This window comes from Camelus bactrianus, chromosome X (genome assembly GCF_048773025.1).
Source record: "Camelus bactrianus isolate YW-2024 breed Bactrian camel chromosome X, ASM4877302v1, whole genome shotgun sequence".
Lineage (NCBI taxonomy): Eukaryota > Metazoa > Chordata > Mammalia > Artiodactyla > Camelidae > Camelus > Camelus bactrianus.
In genome coordinates this window covers 53,913,761-53,936,623 of record NC_133575.1, presented here as the reverse complement: position 1 = coordinate 53,936,623, position 22,863 = coordinate 53,913,761, and the positions used below count along the sequence as shown (strand labels likewise).

Genomic DNA, 22,863 nt, shown 5'->3' with positions numbered 1-22,863 from the left:
TTAAGGATTTTAAAGAGAAAAGAATTTACCTAAATCTGTAAGGCAGAAATCTATGACAAGCCCTTGACGTGGCTTTCCTGGCCTTATTCACATTCTGCACTGAGACTCCTTATTAAAAATTCCAACACAGACAATTTAAAAAAAGCCTATATGATCAAATAATCAGACTTAACTTGTAAACAAATTAATCATGATTTGCCTATATTTGCGAAAAATGAGGGTAACTTTAGAGAGAAAAAGATTACATTTTAGTGGATACTCAATTCTAGTTTTGTTAATTGAGGTCTATATTTACTAGACACTTCCCAGATCATTCCTTGCTGTTATGTCACATTGCTGTAGAGTTTAATTGAATTATTAAAAGGATACTCTAGGTTTGTTTCTGAAGCTCAGTAATCCATCCTTGGGTAAAGTTCCAAGGCCCCATGACCTGCAGCCAGGGGTTTATACATACTGGAACAGGCATGACTTAAAGAACTGTCTCCAACCTGAATGGAAGGACCCTTTATCAGGTACTATTAACTAGACCATACACAGGAAAGCTGAAGGAAACGGACTTTCGGACTCATTTCCAATCAGAAACTGCCCCTGCAGTGCACTCGCCTATAGAGCACTGCTCACCTTCAAACAATGCCCAAATGCAGAAAAAGCTACCAGGCCAGGATGAGAAGAAGACGACATCTGAGGTAGACAGCTGACCCAAGACACCGGACCAGGCCTGTATACCAATTACTTTGATAATTTCTCCTACCTTTGATTATGAACTACTCCCATTGTTAAGTTTATGGTAAATTACCTATGTCTAGTACTTCTTTGTTACCTTGGTGGGTTTCCCTACTCCAAGGCTCTAACTAGATGGCCCTCAGAAACGTTATTCTAAAAAGAAATTATAGTTCTGTTTAGGCCACTGTTGATCTTCCAAGGTGGGAGACCTCACCTGGACAATTAATACCTGCTCTGAGCCTGACCATAAATATGAACTTTCTCATAAGATCACTCAAACTCAATCAGAAACACAAGCAAAATTTTAACCCAAAATATATCTTCTCGACTGTTAAATTCTTACTCGTGACTTTATTAACTTTACTAGCTGCATTACTTATACCCTGTCTATTTTATAAAATTGTTCTCTTACATTTCCCACTGTGTAACTAGGCCTACAACAAAATTGATGATGGCTAAACATCTTGAAGAAATAGGTAAAATTTATAGCCCTGCATAAAAAATTTGTAATAGTATGATTCTAGATATGGGAATGAGCATCGAAGGGTGAACATTTCCTGGATCATAATAGACTAGTAAGACAGGCAATCCAGAGAACTTTTGGTATCAACAGGGCCTGATAAAACACCTAACACCTTGAATGGCAGCTCAGAAGATGCTTCACCTGAAATAGGAATGAGCCATTCTAGCACCGTGGGACAAAATTGGTCATGAAATGTCTCTCAAATATTGGTCGAATTTAGGACCAAGGGGGAGCACTGTGAATGAAAGTACTACAATGTGAATGAAAATACTGCAACCATGTCAGTAAACAAAGAATGCTGAAACCAAGTCATCAGAGGCTGCTGCCACCCCCCAGCGAGGACAGGCCTGCAGCCCAGCCTCTGCGGCCACTCACAACGGTGCCCTCTGAGGGGACTCAGAATAAGAAAGTACAGGATACTGGCCCTAGATAGCTAGGTGCTTGTCAAAGGAATGAATTCAGTGAGCCCAAATATTTGCTTCCTCCCATAAATAGAAAAGCACTAAATTTTTAAACTTGAGATATCTGGTTTTCTTTAGATAACAAGCAATCTTTTATTGTTCCAACTTCCTGGTCTTTGTTGTAAAGCTCCTATATATCCTAGCTCCTCCCCTACCTCTTTGGAGCAGTCCCTCAGAACAATCTGAGAGGCTGTCATCCCGGCTCGAGTCCTCCCACCAAATAAAACTTAACTCTTAACTTTTAGGCTGCACATTTATTTCAGTTGACGCAACTTACAACAAACCCAGGAAGAAATGAATATTATCATGCCCATTTTACTGATTCACCAACAGGCTAAGTGAGGTTACATTCTAGTCCAAATTCCTATGGTGTGGAAATGGCGATTTAAACCTGAAGCTGGGGTGCCCATGCCTGTGCTCCTTCTCTCTCCCATCTACCTGATCACTTGTCTGTGAAATCCACCTGTCCAATACACAAGTTTGCAGCCGGCCAGCTCTTAAATGCAATGTGTGCCACAATTTGTCAATGCTGGTTAATTACCATAAACTGCTGTCAGAAAACGTTACAGAAAAAACAGGTGGACCCAATTCCCTACCCACAAAGAAGAGGAATTCTGCCTTGCCTTCCCCTGTAATGTCTAGAAACCCTTCTCTACACCACTAAATCCAAACGTATGCTTCATCCGTGTTTATGTTTGCACTGGACTTATTAAGGCACAAGGTGCCTGCAATAATTCCATCTCAGTTCCTTTCCAAATATACAGATTAGCCCAAATCAGATCCAGAACAGACACAACTCATCAAATCTGCAATGAAACACACTGGATCAAGAACAAAATGCATGTACTAGTCCAGAAAACTACGGGTCCCTCTTTTTTCCTGTCATTATACAATCCCACCGGAACTCATTAATTTGCTGTCTGCTCATCTGGTAACCAAACTCAGAGAAGAGTCAACTCAGCAGAGTGCCCTACTGGGGAGAACACCCCGCCACAGCACTGTGGCCTGCCTGCCTTCCCGCATGCTCTGCTGACACCTAGTGTCCTCCGTGGAGACCAGGCAAACAGAGCTGTTCCCAACAGCTGCAAAGTCCCACACATTAAATAAAAGCATTTTATTTTATACGATATGTTACATATATACCCATCTCTGAAAACAGCTTTGCCAGAAGCCCAAATCTTCAACATTAATCTGCAAAGGCAATTCCGGTCCCCAAGGGAAAGCAAGTCTTAAGACGATGCTAAGGCCTCCAAAGTCCTCTCCACGATCTTCAACCAAACTACCTGCAGGTCTGCAGCTGCAGGCGGCTACATGTCTGTTTATAAAGCACACCCCTCCTGCCCTCGTGTGCTACAATATCCCTCTACGCCCTCCCATGTCAGGATAAGAGCAGCCACTGCAGAACCTTGCAGGGCAGCACTGACAGGACTGGACACAGAGGATCAGAACTAAACTAAGCCTTCTGATGACACGAGCTTGTTACTCTGTCACTTTACAGATGAAGATATATATAGAGAGGTGGGGTGATCTTGCTCAAAGTCACACAGCTAATAAGTGGCATAGTCTATAACTCTGCTCCTCCCTCCGGTGTGACGCCACAGCTGGGACGCCCACAGGGTTCTCTCGTGCCTGCCTGACCAGTCCTTGACTGTCAGTCATGACCCACCACAGGGTCGGCCTGCAGCCTGCCTTTTCAGCATCTTTTCCCTCCAGTTTCTCAGGAACAAGGCTGCTCCGGCCACCGTATGACTTCCGGCTTCCCGAACACTCCGTGCTCAGGCCAGTCATGCCTGTGAATCCGGCACCCTGCTCAGAGGCTCTTCCGTCCCTGCAGGTGGATTTTTCCACTCTCCACATGGACACCCACTCAGGGGAGCCCTCCTCTCGCCCTCAGTGTGGCAGGTGTCCCAGGCCACATCCCGAGCTGCCCCATTAAGACTGCTTGTGCCCAGGTCTGCTAGTCAGACAAGCAGCTTCAGAGCCCGGGTTTATGCTCGGGTCACCCGGCAGACCTACTGCCCATCTCCCAGCCCCTACCCAGCAGGTCACCAGGAAGTCACAGTAGGTGCCCCACAAAATCCAGAAGGCTGTTCAATTGCCAGCACTGCTAATGACTGGTTTCCAACCTTTGATCAGTTTCACACAAAACAGCAGCTTTCACTTTGAAGCGGGGGGTTTTCCCTTCTGCTGTCCATCCTTACCGGAAACAACAAGGGAAACCAAAAGGCCTTTTCTCAACCCTTTTCTGATGACACATTTCCACCCACAATACTCACATGCTCAAGAAGTTTGGGTCCACGTGGTTTTGTTTCCCTTATGCTAAGTGGCTCATAAGACTGTGGGATTCTTTCTCTCTGAGGGTATTTCTTTGTACTTAGTTTATCGGCTTTAATCTGTTTTTGTCTCTCTCTTCAGTGTCCCTGGCAGTTGCCACTTCTCACTCCCTACAGCAGCCTCTCTCCCAACTTCTAATCTAGGAAATCAGCTGTGATGAGGGGCCCGGGGGCAGTCACAGAAGTTGGAACTAAGGCACTGAGAGGCTACATAATTTGCCCAAGGAGATCAGCTTCAACCCCCAACAGTGTGTGTCTCATCCCTCTGTTTAACTCTTATGCTAAACTAGTTAACTTTTAATAGATTATGGTTATAAACAGATGAGGTATCAAAATACATACAAGGACACACCTCAACTCTAAGATGTTCATAAACTCCACTATTTTGTTTCTATTTATTTTATTTCTTTTAAAAGAATTAAGAAGCTCTGCAGTCAATATAGCAAAATGTTAATGGGTTTTAAATCCAGAATATAGAGACGTAAGTGTATTACTCACACTTTTTTCTATATTCACAAGACAAAATGATTTGAAGGTCTCTCTCCCCTCCCCCCTACTCATTACTGGCTCTCACCTGAGCTGCCAGACCACACATCTAACAGCCTTTCATTTTACCCACAGCTGAACTCATCAGTTTTCCCCCAGAACTCCCTCTGCAGCTTTCCCTCCTCAGAACACAGCAAGACCAATATTTACCTTGTTAATCCACCCAGAAACCCTGGCCTTACTCCATCCTACCCTCACAGACATCATTCATCCTTTCATTTTACTATCTGACATGTCTTCAATCTATTCCCTTTTTCCCACTGACCGTCCCACCACTCAGGTGGAAGCCACCAATACTGCCCACATGGAATCGTGAGTCTCCCTGTGGCCCCCCAGCCGCTCTTCCCTACTTGAGACAAATGGGATTCTGTCACTCCCGTGCTTTTAAGACTCTTTTCAAACGCACTGTTCTTAGAAGAAACTCCAAATTCTTCACCTGGTGAAGTTCTTTGCCATGAAACTATCAGCTCAGGGAGGGCAGGACCCGCCCCCTCCCCTCGGCCCTGCCCCCTGGCAGAGTATCAGCTTGGGAGGACCTGCTGAGCTACACCAGCCTGTATTCTAACCCTGGTCTTGAGTTCTTAGCAAACTGCTTCAATTATCCATACAAATCCAAGGTAGATTAGAAAGATTTTAGATGTTGAGCTAGACTTTTGCTTTGGGGATTTTGCACTAGCAACCTGCAAGTACATGTTCTAATAGATCTGTCTTCTTGAAACCACACCCAGATTTAAGTAGTATCTGTGAAATGCCTTCGGAATAAAAGGAACTGTGCTTTCACAGACTTTATGTTTTATAATATGAACAACCTGGACAGTGTTACAAATGGAACCGCCTAACAAGTGACAGAAGACGGGTTAGAGGCATAAAGCAACAGGTCGCAAGGACGGTAAGAGCAAAGTTGTTACTCCAACCCCCCTCTAAAATCCTGAAAGAACCGAAAATTCAGAATTTTGAAAGTAAAAGGCTATCATATAAGGAAATAAAATAATCCTCTTCATCAGGGTTTCAATATCTGACTCCAGAACTTTTAGCATGCCATACTGAATACTAGCACAGAAACATCAGATGGACTAGTGGTGAGTAAGTTCCAGGAAAACGGCAGTAATTCCTCCAATTTTAAGAGGACACACACTCACTTGTCGAAGGTGATTGTAAACCACATTCTGGAGAAATTCAGAAGATTCAGGCTCTGCTTCTAGATGGTGAGGACACGGAAGGATGGCTTGGATGCATGCTTCTGAGTCACCAGCATTCTTACACTGCAGGGGGAAAAGGAGGCCCCCAGTCAAGAGCAGAGATGTTCCTGTCATGTCTCGCAGGCCGTGCCTCGGGGACTCAGTGCCTTGCAGCAGCCCGGCCCCAGGCGAGGACCCGCAGCTTGGCCCCACCAAGCAGGAGGGGCACTGTGCTTGAGAAAACCCACCCATGATGGGGGCAAGAGGGGCTGGTGGGGTTGAGTGAACCTATAAATGCCCACAGAAATATACCTGCATTTATTCAAGTGATACAACCAACAGTAGCAGGCTATTTAACAAAATTTAAATTGTCAGTGGAAATTTTACCATTCCTTTCCACTTGTCCCCTGCACTCTGAGACAGGCTTAGGCTCTCTCACACCTGCAGCTCTGATGCAGTAGTTGTGAAGTCATTTTACTTTGCTGCAAGTGTCTTCGCTCCTCGTGTCACTGTGTCTGTCCTCTTTTAACACAGTCGGATGTCTTCCTGGATCTCTCCCTGAGTACCTTGCTCCTGCTCCTCAGATCCTGAGATAAAGGGCAAGTGAAGACACAAGATCAGAAAAGGCACTGTGGACTTGATCAAAGTCCTCTGTGACCCCCTAGGTGAGTGCATCTCACCCCTCAACTTCAGTTCTCAAGGTTCTGCCCAGGGTGACATCCAGCCAGGAGAGTGGCCCAGGCCAATTAAAAGCTGTGTGGCTTTGGTGCGGGGACAGGTGCAGGAGCTGGTTCCGGAACCGGGCCTCTCCCCACCTCTGTTACCCTCTCTTCCTAGGCCCAGCTGCCAAGCCCCCAGGCTCCCTGATCTTCTGCATTTCTCTTCTACTCTACTCCAAACCCTTTTCCTCTTCCTTTTTTCCCTAATTATCCCCAGCTGGAGTGATTTTTCTATCACAGTGTCTGAAAAAAATTCCTGCAGACGAAAAAGTGGACTCCAGAGGGAAATGCCAATATGCTGGTCCCTGAATGGAGCCCCAAGCTGGGGGGACCCTCACCAACACTCCTGGGGGCATTAGACATGTTGCAGGGTCAACCACCCTCAACAAGAGTTTGCTGAGACCCCAAGGACCGCACAGCTTCCCTGCTCACAAAAATGTAGTCAGCCCACTTATCGGTTATTAAGAAGCAAAAATACAAAATTGCTTATGTTTCTTACTAAAATTATCTATGAGATGGAAAAAGAAATTGTAATAGGAAAGAAGAAATATGACTCCGTGTTAGATCTGTTCCTTTGGCTGTAACCCTGTGCCCTGTTTTCTAGGCTCAGACTTGCTAGCTCTGCACCTTTTGTGAAAGAAAGTTGCCATTAGCCTGAAATATAAAGGAGAGCCTATTCTCCGGGCTCTGATCTTTAAGGACGTTAGCTCTTCTGCACTTATGTAGAGAGTTTCAAGTTGCAAAATAGAGAATAACCTTTGTTTTGTTGGAGGTTTTACAGGGGCACCATGATTTGAACCACATGGACAGCTGCAACAACAAAGGATACCAAGGACAAACAATTCGTACAGCAAGAAGTTTGCAACAACCAACCACACCCCCTCCCCCTTTCACTATAAAAGGAGACTGAATTCTGACTTGGGGAAGAGGGCTCTCCAGGACATCAGTCTGACATCTTCTGGGTCTGCCAGCTTTTCAAATAAAGTCACTATTCCTTGACCCAACACCTCATCTCCCAATTTATTGGCCTGTCTTGTGGCAAGCAGAACGAGTTTGGACTCGGTAACAAAATACATTGGAGGTAGTATGTCTCCACTGTTTCCTCATTTCCAATATGTAGCATGCACATCATTTATGATCTAGTGCAAATAATTCATCAAAGACAACAATAACAAGAAACTCACCTAGCTATCAACACTGAAGTCGCAACCTATTAATTTTACATGCCGTTTAACAACAAAACCAAAAAACTTAATATAGAGACTTGATTCCATGGAAATTAAAATTATTTCTAGTCCTTCAAAAGTTTCTTTCTTTTCTATTTTCTTTTGTTTTGCTTATTGAAAGGAAAATAAAAATCAAGTCATTTTATTTCACGTATTTTTGTTATAGCTACATATTTTAAATACTACAAAGAAATTTAAATTGCAACAAAAAAAGTTCATATATTAGTATAAATATATATACAATCAATGGGGATTAGGAAAAGAATGGACATTTACTAAAAATCCACTGCACATCCAGTCTTTTACAAGCATATCCTGGAATATAAACTCTATGATCCAGGGGTCCCCCACCCCCATTCTCATTGCTGAGTCCCTTAGTAATCAACTACCAAGGCACCAGCATAGAACCACGTGATCATTATTTTAGGTATAAATGAGGGAATTAGCTCATTCAATTCTAAAACAAAAACCCTATAATAAACACTGAACTTATTTACAGATAAAGAAATTTGGACACAAAAAAGTAAACTTTCTTCCTCAAGGTCACAAAGCTAGTAACTGGTAAAGGCAAGATTTGAACTCGTCTGCCTGATTTTAAAAAATAAGGTGGAAATCCCATTCCACTTGTGGTGGTCTAGCAGCACAGCCTATCACCCTATCTTTGTTCAGATCTTGCCTTAGACAGCCTGCAACAGCACATCATTCCTATGGAACTAGAGGGCAAATGATAAAAATAAGGATTTTATATCCAGTAGTTTTCTTAGGTCTCATTTACATAAAGTGTCAGCAGGACAGCAGAAAAACTCTGGGAAATGTGAGTGGGTCGAGAGCTTTTTGCTGATAAGAAACTCAATCTATCAGGACAGAGTGACCTTCCCATGAGAGGGCACATGGACATAAACTAAAGGCAGCTGAGCAATGAAAACTAGCAAGACCCTGGAACTCAAGCAAGAAGGATCCCTGCCATCCCCCAACCAGTTGCCTCTTCATCCACGTGGACACGATGGCAGAAGACCCAGGTTCTTGTCCAAGTTACACCATCATGGATCCTCACCCATAAAAAGTTACGACTCTATGCTGTCTTAAGTCCTTTCCAACTCAAATATGATGACACCGATGTCTCAGCAGAATGTCTATGTCTCCACTTCCTCTCTTCTAATAGGAGAATAATTCTATGGCCACAGAGAAATCCAATAAAATATCATGCATGAAGCAGGAGAAAGTCTGCTTAAGAGACTTTGCTCTCATGCTCAGTGAATGAAAACTCAGAAAAAGTGGTCCTTCTCCCTCAGCAAGTGGGAGGTAGCCTGATATGTGTGTGTGTGTGTGTGTGTGTGTGTGTGTGTGTGTATATAAATCAAATACAATTAATTCTGGAATGTGAATAGATTTTTTTATGTCACTGTCATTTCAAGGGGATGAGCCAACCTTTAAAATAATTTGGATCTAGTGTTCTGAGACAGACTCAAGCTCTTTTGGTGAAAGAGGGGAAAGGAAAGGAGGAAAGAGGTAAATGAAGCAAAGGAGTAAGAACACTGCTAGGGAAAGGCAAAACATTAATTTTGTTCCTACTTGCGTCACATACAATTTAGGGACTGGCTTTCCCCCGATGTCTTGTTGAGCACCGAGTTGCAGAAGAAGCGACAGCCTATTTCTCACTGAGCTTGTGACTGTACATGGAATCTTATAGACACAAATCATTTACCCTGAACAAACACTCTAGCAGCAGGCTGTAATTCTCCTGTTTTGAGAGACAAGAAAACAGGAGTTCAAAGAGGGTATATAACTTGACAAAAGTCAGAGGACCAGTAAACAAGAGAGGATGAATTCAAACTCAGATCTGAATGCAGAGTCTGATCTTCCCACTCCCAGGACAGGAAAATCCTTAACACACAGGATCCCCAGCTCCCCTGCAGTGTTCCTGGCACCAAGCGTTTCCCATGGTGATGGTCTCCAGTTCTCACAGATACAGCACTCTGTGCAGCCAATGACCTTCATCAGACCTTGATCATCTACCTGCCACGCCCACCAGGCTTCACCATATAGGCAGGAAAGCTGGCTTTCAAGTGCATACAAAGCCACCCCTGGTCTAACCTGGGCTCTTCTGCAGCTTCTCCACCCTAAAGGCAGCCATGAAACTGCTCACAGTTTGCACATGTGCCACACTACCTCTCTCCATCTCTCTCCCCACCTATACTACTTAGCTATGACCATTTTGATAATCTTGGAAACAAATTTTTAAAAACAGAATAGAAAGGATTCTGGAGCAAGTATTTAATACTTCCAAATTTAAATGACAAGTTACAAAGTGAGTATTTACAAACCGAATCTGCCTTTCTAAGTGTCAGTTTTAAGCAGTTAGAAAATACAATAGCAAACAATTCTCACTTACAAAATTAACAAAAACATAAACAATAATCTGGGATAAACTCAAAAATTCTGCCCATGTTCTAAATGAAGAAATCTACAGGACTGTGCTGAAGGGTAAAATAAGAGGTGTAAATGTAGAGACATCAACATATTGCATGGAGGAAAGCAGTTTTGTAAAGATATAGGTTATCCTAAAAATAATTCAAAACTTAGTAAAAAATCCCATGAAAACTCTTATCTGATTTTTTTTAACTTGAGCAAAATATTTTTGAATTCTTCAGGAATAATAAAGTGATAATACTGGCTAAGAAAATTTGGGATGGAAGAAAAGAATCAAAAACAAATCAGACTGTAAAATATTAAATAAATTTTTACAATATGTAAGATATGGTGTTGGAATAAGAAAGGAAGATTGACAGAAAGGAACCACGAGCTCAAAAATAGACTCTAGTGTACAGAAGTATTTTGTGGGATTTCAAATCAAAGAGAAAAATGTGAATTCAATAATTGTCCTGGGACAATCAGAGACTCACCTGGAAAGAATAAATTCTATTCCTGTCATAATGACCACAAGAAAAATTACAGACAGTGATATAAATATTAAAAAGTAATAGTAACAGTAAATACAACACTTTGCTCATATTAACTCAACTTACCCTCACTATAACAAGTAGTACTATCATCTCCATCTTAGAGATTAAAAAACCTACAGAAGAGATTTATTCCATTATAAGAAAGTATTTCTAAGAATAATGCCAAATATAAAACCCATAAGGAAGACATTTACTATCTTAAGAATATTTTGGGCCACAACGAAAATAAAAAAACCTACTGAACAAAATGAAAGGCAAGAAATGACAAGAAAAAGCTCTGTGACACGTGTTGCTGAAGACAAAAAGTTAATGTTCATAACATACAAAGAGCTGTCACAAAGCAACAAGAAGCTCCCTCACTTAACTGTGTGCAAAGAACTAAAGGGATCATTCATTTTTAAAAAGTCAAATGGCTAATGAGTGAAAAATGCTCAGTACCTCACTGGTAATCAAATGCAAGCTAAAATATTGAAAAAGCACTTTTGCTCATCATAGTGGCAAATATTTGTAAAAGTTATTCTAGCTAGTGTCCATCTGTGGGAGAACAAACTGTGAGCGAACTTTTTGGAGGATGACATTTCAATGAATATGTAAACTCTAAAAAACGTGCATACACACTGACTCAACTCCACTTCTAGGAATCGTTTCCTTTAGAAAAAAAGAAATCAGCTCAAAAAGATGTACTCATCAGGGCATTTACACAGCACTGTTTACAATGGTGGGAAGAAAAGCTGAAGTGAAATCATATCCAGTGATAGAGAATTGGTTACATAAGTTATTCTACATCTTTTCATTCCCCACTGGAGAAGGAATTTCTAGAGTCACTTGAAAGGAGCCTGTGATGAATGTAAATGTCACATCCAGGGACTAAATTTCCAGAAGCCTTAACTAAAGGAATACTCATACAAGATCAAAGGAATGTCTGTACAAGAATGATGCCAGTGCAACATCCTTTCTGACAGTGGAAAATGGAGAAAATCTAAGTGTCCACCATCAAGACAATGATGCGGTAAATCACGGCGAGCTGCGGGCCCTGAGGGAGCCGGCGTTTCGGCGTGGTCCAGGGCCATGTCCACAGCACTCTCCCACCAAAGGTGTTCTTGCACAAGAGACCGCACCTGCACATCAGAAGACCCCTCCACTCTATCTGAAAGGACCGGGTGAGTCTGCAGTGGGAGGACGTCTATGATACACCCCTGAGTGAATAAAGTGAGCTGCAGAAAAACTTACAGTATGGTCTCATTTTTCAATAAAGCATATACACATACATATATATATAAATTTCTCATATTTATGTGTGTGTATGTTTGTGTGTGTTTGTGTATATATATATATATGTCATAGGCAAAAAGGTCATGAAATATATACACCACATTGTCAACAGCTTTTACTCTCAGGAATTAAGGGGAAGGGAGGTAGGGGCCTTTCTGTACCACCGCTGTTTTCTTTTCAGTATTTCAGTTAAGTATACTTGGAATTTAAAAGTTTATTTAAGTCCGAAGTAAAATGGACGATGCATCCACAAGGCAGAATGCTATACTGGTCATTAAAAATCATGCCAGGGGAGATAGAATATTGTAGAAAAACACGTAATAAGCTGAATGGAAAATGGAGGTCTCCACACAGTAAACAGGCACAGAGTGCTCGCTGGTTTTTATGACAGAGGTGATACACACTGATGAAAAGAACAGAAAATAGATGTTAAAGTGCTATTTATTATCTCTAAGTAGTGGGACCAGGATAGCCTCTTTTGTCCCTTTTTTCAGAATTATTATATTAAATACACATTATTTTTCATCTGAAAAAAGCATTTTTAGATGTGTAGTAAAGCACATTGGAGAATAATACACGAGTACTTACAGAAACAAGTAACTAGGAGACACGGCAGCAGCGTCACACAATGTAGAACGGGCGATCCTGATTAACGCCGCGCAGTTACGTAAGGACCCACAAAGTGAGAGCACCTGCTGTAACAGGGCGTGGCCCCCTTCTATTTGTCAGTTGTGTCTTCAGGGCTGAGGCAGTTCTGAGCACGGCCGGTGTCAGTGCTGGTGTCTGGATGGATGCCACTGGAGGTGAGGGCACCTGCAAGCCGAGAGGAAGAAAAGAAATCATCCTCTGCCTTTTCTGTCTTGTTTCTTTGTTACTTTAAAAGAGAGGCATTAATAAGATAAACTGTGCATCTTCCCTCCTGAAATTTAAGTAATGAAACCGTTTTTAAATCCTTCACAGCTTATAATGTGCCTATAATTGTCTTTCCAACATAGCATCATATTTATTAAACGTTAATTAAACAGTGAATTAACTTCTTGTTGAAAATTTCTAGTTAAGAACATGAAATGCTCTACGTGAAAACACCACACCTGCAGTGACCAGTTCAGCTGTCTTCACGGCAGTTCAGTCAGCACCCACCATCCCGTGGCACTGAGCTCCTGATGCTGGTAAGAGAGCACGCTGCCACCTCAGATGGAGAGAAACTGTGAAAGCATTTTCTGAAGTCAACAGCACTGACAAAACATGACTGAAAAGTCCCAGTCTCCTTTGAGGCTGTCCTCTTCTGTTTGTGGACAACAGCCATCAATGAGCAGAACCACTCCATTCCCGAGCCATGGGACTTACATGGGAAACAGTTTTGGAGAAATTTCCAGGTATAGAATGTAACCAACGACACGTAGAACTGTGACAAAAGAAACGATGCAATACTCTGATTTTGGAAGACACCCAAAATATTCTTCTAAGCCTTAGCAGCTGGAAAGGCTGGGCTTCTCCTAAGCCACTTATTTATTTCACAGCCAGTGAGCATCTCCCACAAACCCTGTTTCCCTGTGTCTGCTGGGCGCCTCAGGCACACACTTGCAGTCGATCTTATAAGTCACAGGGCAGACGCGTGTGTCTCAGGCCTGCAACCCTCACACAGGCTCGCCTCCTAGCCTCACTGTCTGAACTTGGCCCTATTTTCTCACCTGTTTTCTTGGTATCTGTTCTTCTGTAAGCTGCCTAAAATGCTTCTTGGAACAAGTCAGAAGAATGAGTGGGTAGATAAATGTACAGTTGGACAGGTGAGAGATGGGCAGACAGACAGAGAGACTCCAAGAAAAGGGGAACAAAGTAAATTTCCTATGCAAAACCCTCTTCCAGTCAGGGAGGAAAACCACCACGGAGAATTGTGAAGAGGCAGGTGGCTTACGATTTTTTCCTACATTCCATGAAAAATCACACCAAGACATGAGAGGGTAGAACTATAAATATTAAAAGAAAAAATCATGCATGCTTGAAAAAAAAATCTACAATATGTACTTTCTAAAGAATAGATTCAAATCAGAAAGTGCCCAATAACACAATCCTTGGGTATTTACAGAAGTGAGAATCCCACCTCCAAACCACAAGGCATCCCTTTGGAGCACTGAGAGTCTACACGGGGCGGTCATAAAGCCGTCACCGCAAAAGCTATGCTATCCTGTACTTACGAGGAAGGAGCAGCTGTACTCGGGCTGCCCATGCGCGTCATTTACACTCCACAGTGCCTCTAAGATGGGGGACGCCTAGCGAGCCCCGTCTCTGCAGGACAGAAAACAAGTCCGGGAGAGGCTAAGCCGACCTACCAGTTCTCCATCTCACAGGACTAGTCACTCCAGAGCAGGACTCGAACTCGGACCCACGATTGTAACCACAGTACTACCGTGCTTTATGTGCTTTTTTTGTGTATAATGCATTTGTTTCTGGCATGAAAGGATATTTAATAAATGTTCGGTTGTCTTGTCTATCTCATTAGCTCGCAATCAATCTTTGTACTGTTGAATTGTACTCTTTTCCCCTGGAGAAAAGAACAGAAACAGCGGGGGCCAGAATGAGGTGGGGCTCCATTCTTTATCTGGTACCTCATCTCATCCAAGTCTCCAACCAGGGAGAAGGAGCAAATGTTCTCTTCATCTTTTAGAGAGGGCTCCACTGATGGTGACTTACTCAACTCCAAAACCAAGGCTGGGGGAAGGGCACATGCAGCAACCAGAGCAGTATCACGTGTAGGAAGGCGAAAAGAGCTCACGGGAGGGCTCAGGGGGTCAGTCTGATTTAATTTCAATCGTTAAAAGAATACCACAGTCTAAAAATACTAGCATGCAATGAATTTGCTCTTTCTTGACATCTAGTAATTTTCCTCAGCCCACATGTATCATTATCATGAACCAGTGAAAGGAAGCGTCTACAGACAGGGAAAATCAAATGCCATAGGCAGGCTGAAACCCAGGCTGGAGGAAAGGAAGAGAAAGGGCATAGTTAAGAAGAGGGGAAAGGCTGGGAAAAAGACATCATCACAAGGACTCTCAAGCATCATTCAACAATCATATAATCATTCTTTCAAGAGAGAGTTACTGAGGTCCTATTTTATGCAAGATTGTACAGAGGGTGAAGCAAGAGCGCAGAGACCATGGCGGCAGCAAGGGACGGGGCTCAAATACAATTCTGATCACAGTACCTTACACAATTGTCCTCCGTATAAAGGCAAAAAATAAGTAAAATAATACTCTGTAAACTGAAAGCATTGTTAAAAAAATTAAAGTAGACCTAAATACCTGGACAGACGCACCACGCACATTCCTGGATCAGAAGACAGCGCTCTTGGAATGGTAGTGCCCCCCAGAGCGATCCGTATATTCAATTTGGTCTCAATCACAATCCCAGCGGGCTCCTCGGCAGAAAGTGACTAGCTGCTGCTACAATTCATATGGTAATTCGAGGGACTCAGTAACCAAAGCGATCTTGTAAAAGTAGAACAACGTGAGAGGACTTGTAATTCTCAATTTCAAAACTTACACCTGTATCCCCAGGTGAGGAGATTACAGGCCATTTTTAACTTATTTACTGTGTTTATCCTTATTTTGTAAATTCTCTACAATAATATAACTGTTACAATAAGAAAAATAGAAAGTAATGTATCTTTTAAAACATGCATACCTATTCATTCATTGGGGAAAAAAAATTAACTATAAAGAGGTAAACAAATATCTAGTGAAAAAGGTCTACTTAAAAACAAGAGTGCATTTACATTTTTCATAAATTGAAAACTGGAATGCACAAACACATCAAGTTTCTAGGGAGCCTGGTGCAACATATTAATAGTTAGTTTCAAAAATTCTAACTGAACATTGAAAACCCAAGAAAGGGAAATTCGTGATTGACAGCCAACTGCAAACCCATGGAGAGCAAAGGCCTAGAAATCCCAGTCCCTGTAGCTCTGCTACTAACTCAGTACGAGAGGAAATTCCTCACTGAGGGGACAGTGGGATTACATGCATAAGACAGGATACACAGTACAAACTGGACTAGATACGGGGGAGATTTTCTTAGAAGAATTCTAAAGGTAGAACATTGCTGAAAATCTATAAAAACACTGAAAGACAGTTTAAAACACACACCCACATATATTATACATAAATGTATGAAGTCTGCTCCCATGTTGCATAGAAGTACAAAGTTACATTTGTTCATTTATGGGCACTGATTACTTTATCCCAGGTAGAATATTTCAACTAAAACAAATAATCAATAATACACCCCTCTTGTCAAATCTAGTTGATAAGTTAGTCTGCTATGTAACCATAATGTGTCGAAGATACATCTATAATCAGTGAAAAATATCTTTGTATGGTTCCTCGAACTCTCCTCAAAATTCCAAGCTTAATTTTAAAATAGATCTGAGCAGTATTTTTATGTTATCTTTTCCCTTGTGAAATGAACAACACAGTCTGTTGTCAAAATTCTTTCCTTACAATGATTCACAAGCACTGTAACCTAACAATACTGCTGGACAGCAAGGCACTATCCAGACACTGTGACCAAGTAAGTGAAACACAAGGAAGACAATGACCCTATTCTGGAGGGCTTATAATCTATGTCAACAGTGGGGTTTTAATTTGATTGGTTAGCAAAATAAAACCAATCAAGTACCTTCTTCTTTGAGCATTCTGTAAGTCATGACTCTGTTTTTAGTGTCATGAGCAGGAAAGACTTAAGCATGACTTGATTAGATCAATTAGCAACAGCCATCACTGCAAAGTGAGTAAAAAAATAGTTAACTGGTAGCAATGCTTCTGCCTAAATGAGACCAAAAATTAACCTACACTGAGCTCTGCAAGGAAAATGAGAAGATGAGGTCCCCAATGAGAAAAAAACTAACAAGAAATCAAAGAAGGAAAGACTTTCATTAACAATTCCAGGAAGGAGTAGAGCATGGTGTTGAAGAGCACAGATGCTGGGGACAAACAAGAGGGTCTGAAAGCCCACAGCACCACTAGGTAGCTGTGACACTGATATTCAGGGAAATTTTCTGCATCTCAGTCTCCTCATCCATAGACTCGGGACAACAACAGCACCCATCTTCTAGAACGGTCCTAAGAATTCAGTTATTTTATATATAAAAGTTTAAATAAAATACCTCATATCCTAAATATGACCCCAAAAGCACGAGGAACAAAGAAAACAGAGATAAATTGGAGTTCATCAAAATTTAAAACTTTGCTTCAAAGGATACCATCCAGAAAGTGAAAAAACAACACACAGGAGAAAATTTTTTCAAATCACTTATCTGATAAGGAATTAGTATTTCCAAGATAAAAAAAAAAGGTCCAACAACTCAACAGTAAAAAGCAAGTCAATTAAAAAATGAATAAAGGATCTAAAAATATATTTTTAAAGGAAAATGTAAAAATGGCCAATAAGCACAATGAAAAGATGTTCAATATTATTAGCTGTAAAGGAAACCAAGTCAAGACCACTAGGAGAAACAGCTTCACACTCACTACAATAGGTTATAATCAAAAAAATAGTAACATGCACTAATGAGGACACAGAGGAAGCGGAGCTCACAGCAGCTGCTGGTGAGGATGTAACAGTGTGGCCACTTTGGAAAACAGCCTGGCAGGTCCTCAGAGAGTTGAACATTTGGTTTCTGAATGACCCAGCAATTCTTCTTCCTGGGGACACACGTAAGAGAACTGAAAGCAAATGTCCCCATAAAAATTCCTACAGGAATGTTTATGGCAAGATTATTCATCACAGCCAAAAAGCAGAAACAACCGAAATATCTATCATGTGATGAATGGGTAAACAGAGGGACCCAGCCATACAGTGGAATATTATTCAGCAATAGCAAACAAGGAGTACTGAGACAGGCCACAACGTGGACAAACTTGGACAAACATTGAAAACGTTACTCAGTGTGAAAGAATTCAGTCAAAATAGACGGTCCCATTTACATGAAGTGACTCGATTTACATGAAATCTCCAGCACAGGCAAATCCACAGAGAGAGAAGAGTGGCTGCCTGGGGCTGGGGGAGGATGGGGAAGATGGGAATGACTGTTTATGGGTACGGGGCTTCCAGTTGGGGGGATGAAAATGTTCTAAGATTGATTGGGATGCACAATTCTCGGCATAGAGTAAAAACCGCAGTACATTTTAATCGGTGAGCTGTATTAAACTGTTAAGAACAAAAGAACGTTGGGGCAGTGCCTTCCCATAGTAAATACAAATTGCTAACTTTTATTACAGGTAGATGAAACTGCTCTCAGCATGAAAGCAGCAGATCAGCAAATGTGAGTTAACCGAAATTGGACAAGAGCATTTCACTTGAAACAGTTGCTGAGTGTACACGAAATATTCAGAAATAGGAAAATTAGTTTGACATCAAGAAGAAGCATTCTGCTTCAAATGCAGATCAAGGATTCGGCAAGCCCAGCCGCTAGAAATGACCAGAGAAGGAACCTGGTTTTAAAACAAGCACCAGAGCCAGCAAGGAAAAGGTGGTGAGGAAAGCAGGCGGCCGAAAATCTGGAACAGTTTGCTACAAATAATTTCTACAATGAAAATTCAAAAATAAAATGAAAGTGATGCAAAGCTGTGCTGGCCTCACGTGAATGGGCTTCCTCCGGTGCTCGACAGTTCTGTAACCGAGAATGAGAGACTCAGGAGAATCAGCATGGCTCCTGGCAATCCCCAAGGGACTGCCCACCAGCATGCTGACCACCATCATATCTGCCAGGGTTGAACTGCAGAGAAGAGACCAATTTCTGAAAGGCACAGGAAATGTTGACAAGGGAAGAATAGGCTGCGGTCAGTCCTGGGACAGAGGCCCTGTGAGCAGAGGCCAGAAGGCTGCAGGTGAACTGGAGTGGCCCTGGGACAAGAAGGGACCATGGGGGAGCAGATCACAATACTCTTCTGGCTCTCCCTCGGTTAGGAGTGATAAAGCCTGCATCCTTCTCACCTGGAGCTGTGGGTTCTGGCTGGCAGAAGTCGTACCGACATGGAATGAATTACTCAAGACTCTGTGGAAAAAGTTAACAGAGTGAAAGGGAGTAGGGAGCCAACTCCATGAGCCTGTCAAATGCTCCCATATTTACTGTGTATAATCAAAGGAAAAAGTCATTAACAGGTGTGTGATAGTAAGCAGGAACTTGGGGAAAGGCAGGATGAGACAGAGATTGTAGAATCCACAATGAGTACAAAGGCTTAGTGTATCTTTAGGGAAGTCATGGGGTGAGGGGACAACATACATTTTTTAGATATGTGAATTACAAAGCAGACCAGCAGACCAGCCAGGTCCTTGTTTTGGGGATAATAGACTATCTAACAGCACACAAGCCCAGCGTTTATAGCTGAGGGCCTGGGTCCTTGCTTTGCAATGAGCAGAGTGCTATCTAAAACCTCAACTATGCAAGCAAACATTGTCTCTGCTTTTTAAGGCAAGAAGACAGGAGTGAGGATGCACAGGCCCCTGCTTGCAAAGCAGTTACTAAGCACAGATTTTTCTTCTTAAAGTTGACAGGCGGCTGGGGTCTGTTATAATTTGTTAACCCAATCATGGGCTCCCACATGGAACCATTATGGAGAACACCCTGGGATGACAAATCCTGGCTCTGGGTCTTTTCCTGCCAGCTTCAGCCACTCTAGCAGGATCTAGACACCTCCCTGAATAACGATCCCACAGAACCACTCACACTCTTAACTCCTGATGCGTGAAACTTAATTTTAGCTCTACACAACTTAACGTAGAAAAGCTTCAGAAATAAAAGATATTATATTCTTTTTATATCTCATCATAGGACTGATTTTTCTGATTGCTCTAAGCTGCTTCTACTTGGTAAAGCACCTAACTCTGCAGGTGTATTCAGTACATTCCATTGGGCATAACTAGCCAGTTTGGGCTCGTTGAATTCTATTGGTCAAATATCGATACACCTAATTGATTTCATTGTTCATCGATATCAGCCGGGAGGAGAGGGAGTGTCTCTGTGTTCCTCAGCCCACCCTCAACTATTTTCTCATCAGCAACTCAGGCCTCCTGAAAACAAAACAAAGCATTTGTTTCCCTTCTTCTACACTTTCCACAAACCCAACAGGAAACATCATCCTGGAGAAAGAATTCAACACAAATTTTAAAACAAAAATCTACAAACCTGAAACAATTCCATCTCCGAATCATGATACACAAAGATAAGAGAGTGTGTCAGGCACAAAGCATGCGTGAGCCTGACCACATGATTTCTATTCTTCCAAGGAAGGAAGGTTTTCGTATTTTTTATTATCAGTCTTTGTCATTGTTTCTGATTAATCCAAAAAATTGTTTATGTAATAATTAAGCACTGCAATAACAGATTTTTGCTGTAGTAATTACAGAAGGCATTCAGAGGGGATGGGAAAATCCACCTCTTTAAAAAAAGCAAAATTTCTTCCCCTGTGAAGAACACGTATACAAAATGAAACAGAGAATTCAAATTCTTGTGGAGAGGAGTAAAAGCCACAGAACCAAAGCAAAGTCATTACTATGAGTCAATTAAAAATTCACTGGACATACATGCTCAATGCATTCAATGAATTTTAAAGGCACAATGCAAACCATTCACTTAATGATCTGTAGGCTAGAGGAAGAATTTCCCTCTTTAACAGACAACAGAAATCAATAGGGTGCCCCACCAAACGAGGACCAAAGAACAATCAGGTTTTTAACAGTTCTGATAAATCAGCATGTTCTAAAGATCAAAATCCAGAAATTTTAAACATTCATTCACACCACAATGAAACAAGCACCTAAAAAAAAGAAAACCCAAAGAAACTAAGCAATCGATCATCTACCTGGATCCATGAGAACTTCTTGTACCACTGGAAGAAAAACAGGCTATAGCCTTTTACTTGAAAAATAAATCTACTTTTAAAGATAACTGCTAAAACACAGTTCATCATTCATGTTGCCTTGAAAAATCGGAGGCACTTGTATCTGATCAGAAAAGCAATTCTGGGTAATAGCATGTTACAATTCAGTGCCAGTTTGCTTTTGAAGAAAAAAAGAAAAACTACTGTTTCTCATATCCTGCACAATGTGTGAAGTGCCTCCCTGCCTCTTTCTCCTCCCATTTTCTAAGCTCATGCTCCCCAACCCTTCTGAAACAAGTTTGAGAACCTCGTATTCCCACCAATGTGCCAAATGACAAAAGAATATCATTTTATTTGTGTAAATATATGCCTACAACTTAAACTGGAGGAGAAATGTATCAGAAGTCTATATGGAACTTATTTCTACCTTCCTGAAATCACACACACACATTCACTCAGACACAGACACAGACACATACATACTGAATTACTGGGCACTTCAGAAGCTTAGGACTTCCAACTTCTAGAAGATAACTTTGTAGTTTGTTTAAAATATAAAACGGACAGCTTTTGAAAGCCTTGATCTTCTGCTAAGCCATCCAAATATCAACGAGACCCAATTAGCCTTCTCGGTAGAATGTAATTTCCCATGATGACAGAAAAGACCCTAAGAAGTACCGGATCCAAGACTCGTGTTTATCGCTAGCTATGATCGTTTTTAAGCACATTAACAGATTCAGAAATGTATGTCCCAACATTTATTCTTATTGAAATAGCATTCGTGTTCAATTTTCTATACAGAGACTAGGTCCCATGATGGTGTTTAAGAACTATTTTGTGTATTGCAATGTTTATTTTTAAGTGCAGACAAGGAGGATGGGTATTACTCAGTTGTAGAGCACCTGCTTAGCATGCATAATGTGCTGGCTTCAATCCCCAGTGCATCCATAAAAATAAATATAAATAAGTGCTTATTTATATATAAGAATAAAGTTATAAAAAAAATGCAGACTAAAAACCACTGCAATCGAGGAGCCGCAGGTATAATAATAAAAAAAAAGTGTTTCCATCAAATACTGACTATATGCCAAACACATGGACAACCACAAATCACACCTGACAGCCATCACGTGTGATTCTCAGCAACCCTACAAAGTAGACAGGGATGAGAAACCCGGCACTGCAGATGAGGAGACGGAGCTCGGAGGAGCCGGGGACACTCACCGTCCTGCTCCCTGTGACACCATGTCACCCCAGGACAAGCGTTGACAGAGCTGCACTGAGGGGACCCTTAGCTGCATGGAAACTTGGGGGACTGTGGAGTCCCAGAAAACACTCAAAACTGTTCAGTGAATAACCAGCTGAAATATATTACACTGTGCCACATCCTTTAAACAGGGAACATGACTGAGACCTTTTTGATGCCTCCGTGTCCTTTCTGCCATCATCAATTATTTGCCCTCTCAGCATGACCAGTGATGAACTAGACCCCAAATGAAGTGCACTCAGAGGGCAGAGCTTTTAAAGCTGTTTTATGAAGCTTGTAAGACTCTGCCTATGCCTCACACAGGCGGTCACCCATCCCTTCTCACCCGTGTGGTTGGACCACATGAAATCACTCCTTACTGCTTTTTAAAATCCCTTCATCTAATCCAGACTTTTCAACAGCAAAGAAGTAGCTTAACCACAAACAGTGGACAGCTTTTCAACAAACGGCCTCAAAGAGTCCATCGGACTACCTGGAATCCCTTTTCATCTATTAAACGCACTTCCAGGTACTTCATCATTTTCTAATTTTTAGAGTTTGCCTCTGACTGTCTGGCCTACTCAGAGAGCTCCCGGGCTCACGTGCAGGGCTGGGAGAGGACGCTGCTATCGGGAGAAATTAGTGAGGAAGGGGGACATTCTCCAGCCAGGTCTGCATGGGTAGAAGTGCCACAACGTGCTCAGAAATTATACCATCAGCATCCCTGGGCTCCAATGGACTGGTCTCACATTAACCAAACTGATGCAAGAAAACTAGACGTTTAACATATTAATGTA

General features: G+C 41.8%; 1 protein-coding gene across 46 annotated transcripts in view; it reads right to left on the bottom strand.

The window, feature by feature from the left end:
- The window catches only part of LOC123615475 (uncharacterized), a 166,525-nt gene that overhangs the window by 75,854 nt on the left and 67,808 nt on the right, over positions 1-22,863 (bottom strand). For 36 of the 46 annotated variants that reach the window (XM_074358776.1, XM_074358777.1, XM_074358739.1 and 33 more), the window contains 3 exons: positions 12,533-12,757; positions 6,152-6,351; positions 5,726-5,848 (listed from right to left, as the gene is read on the bottom strand). In XM_074358776.1, coding sequence (XP_074214877.1) covers positions 12,663-12,757 — 95 coding nt within the window. In that variant the 3' untranslated portion in view covers positions 5,726-5,848; positions 6,152-6,351; positions 12,533-12,662. Of the gene's footprint in view, positions 1-5,725; positions 5,849-6,151; positions 6,352-12,532; positions 12,758-13,035; positions 13,350-14,274; positions 14,487-15,243; positions 15,430-22,863 lie in introns of all 46 variants that reach the window. The other 10 variants (XM_074358779.1, XM_074358767.1, XM_074358783.1 and 7 more) reach the window with 7 other exon arrangements.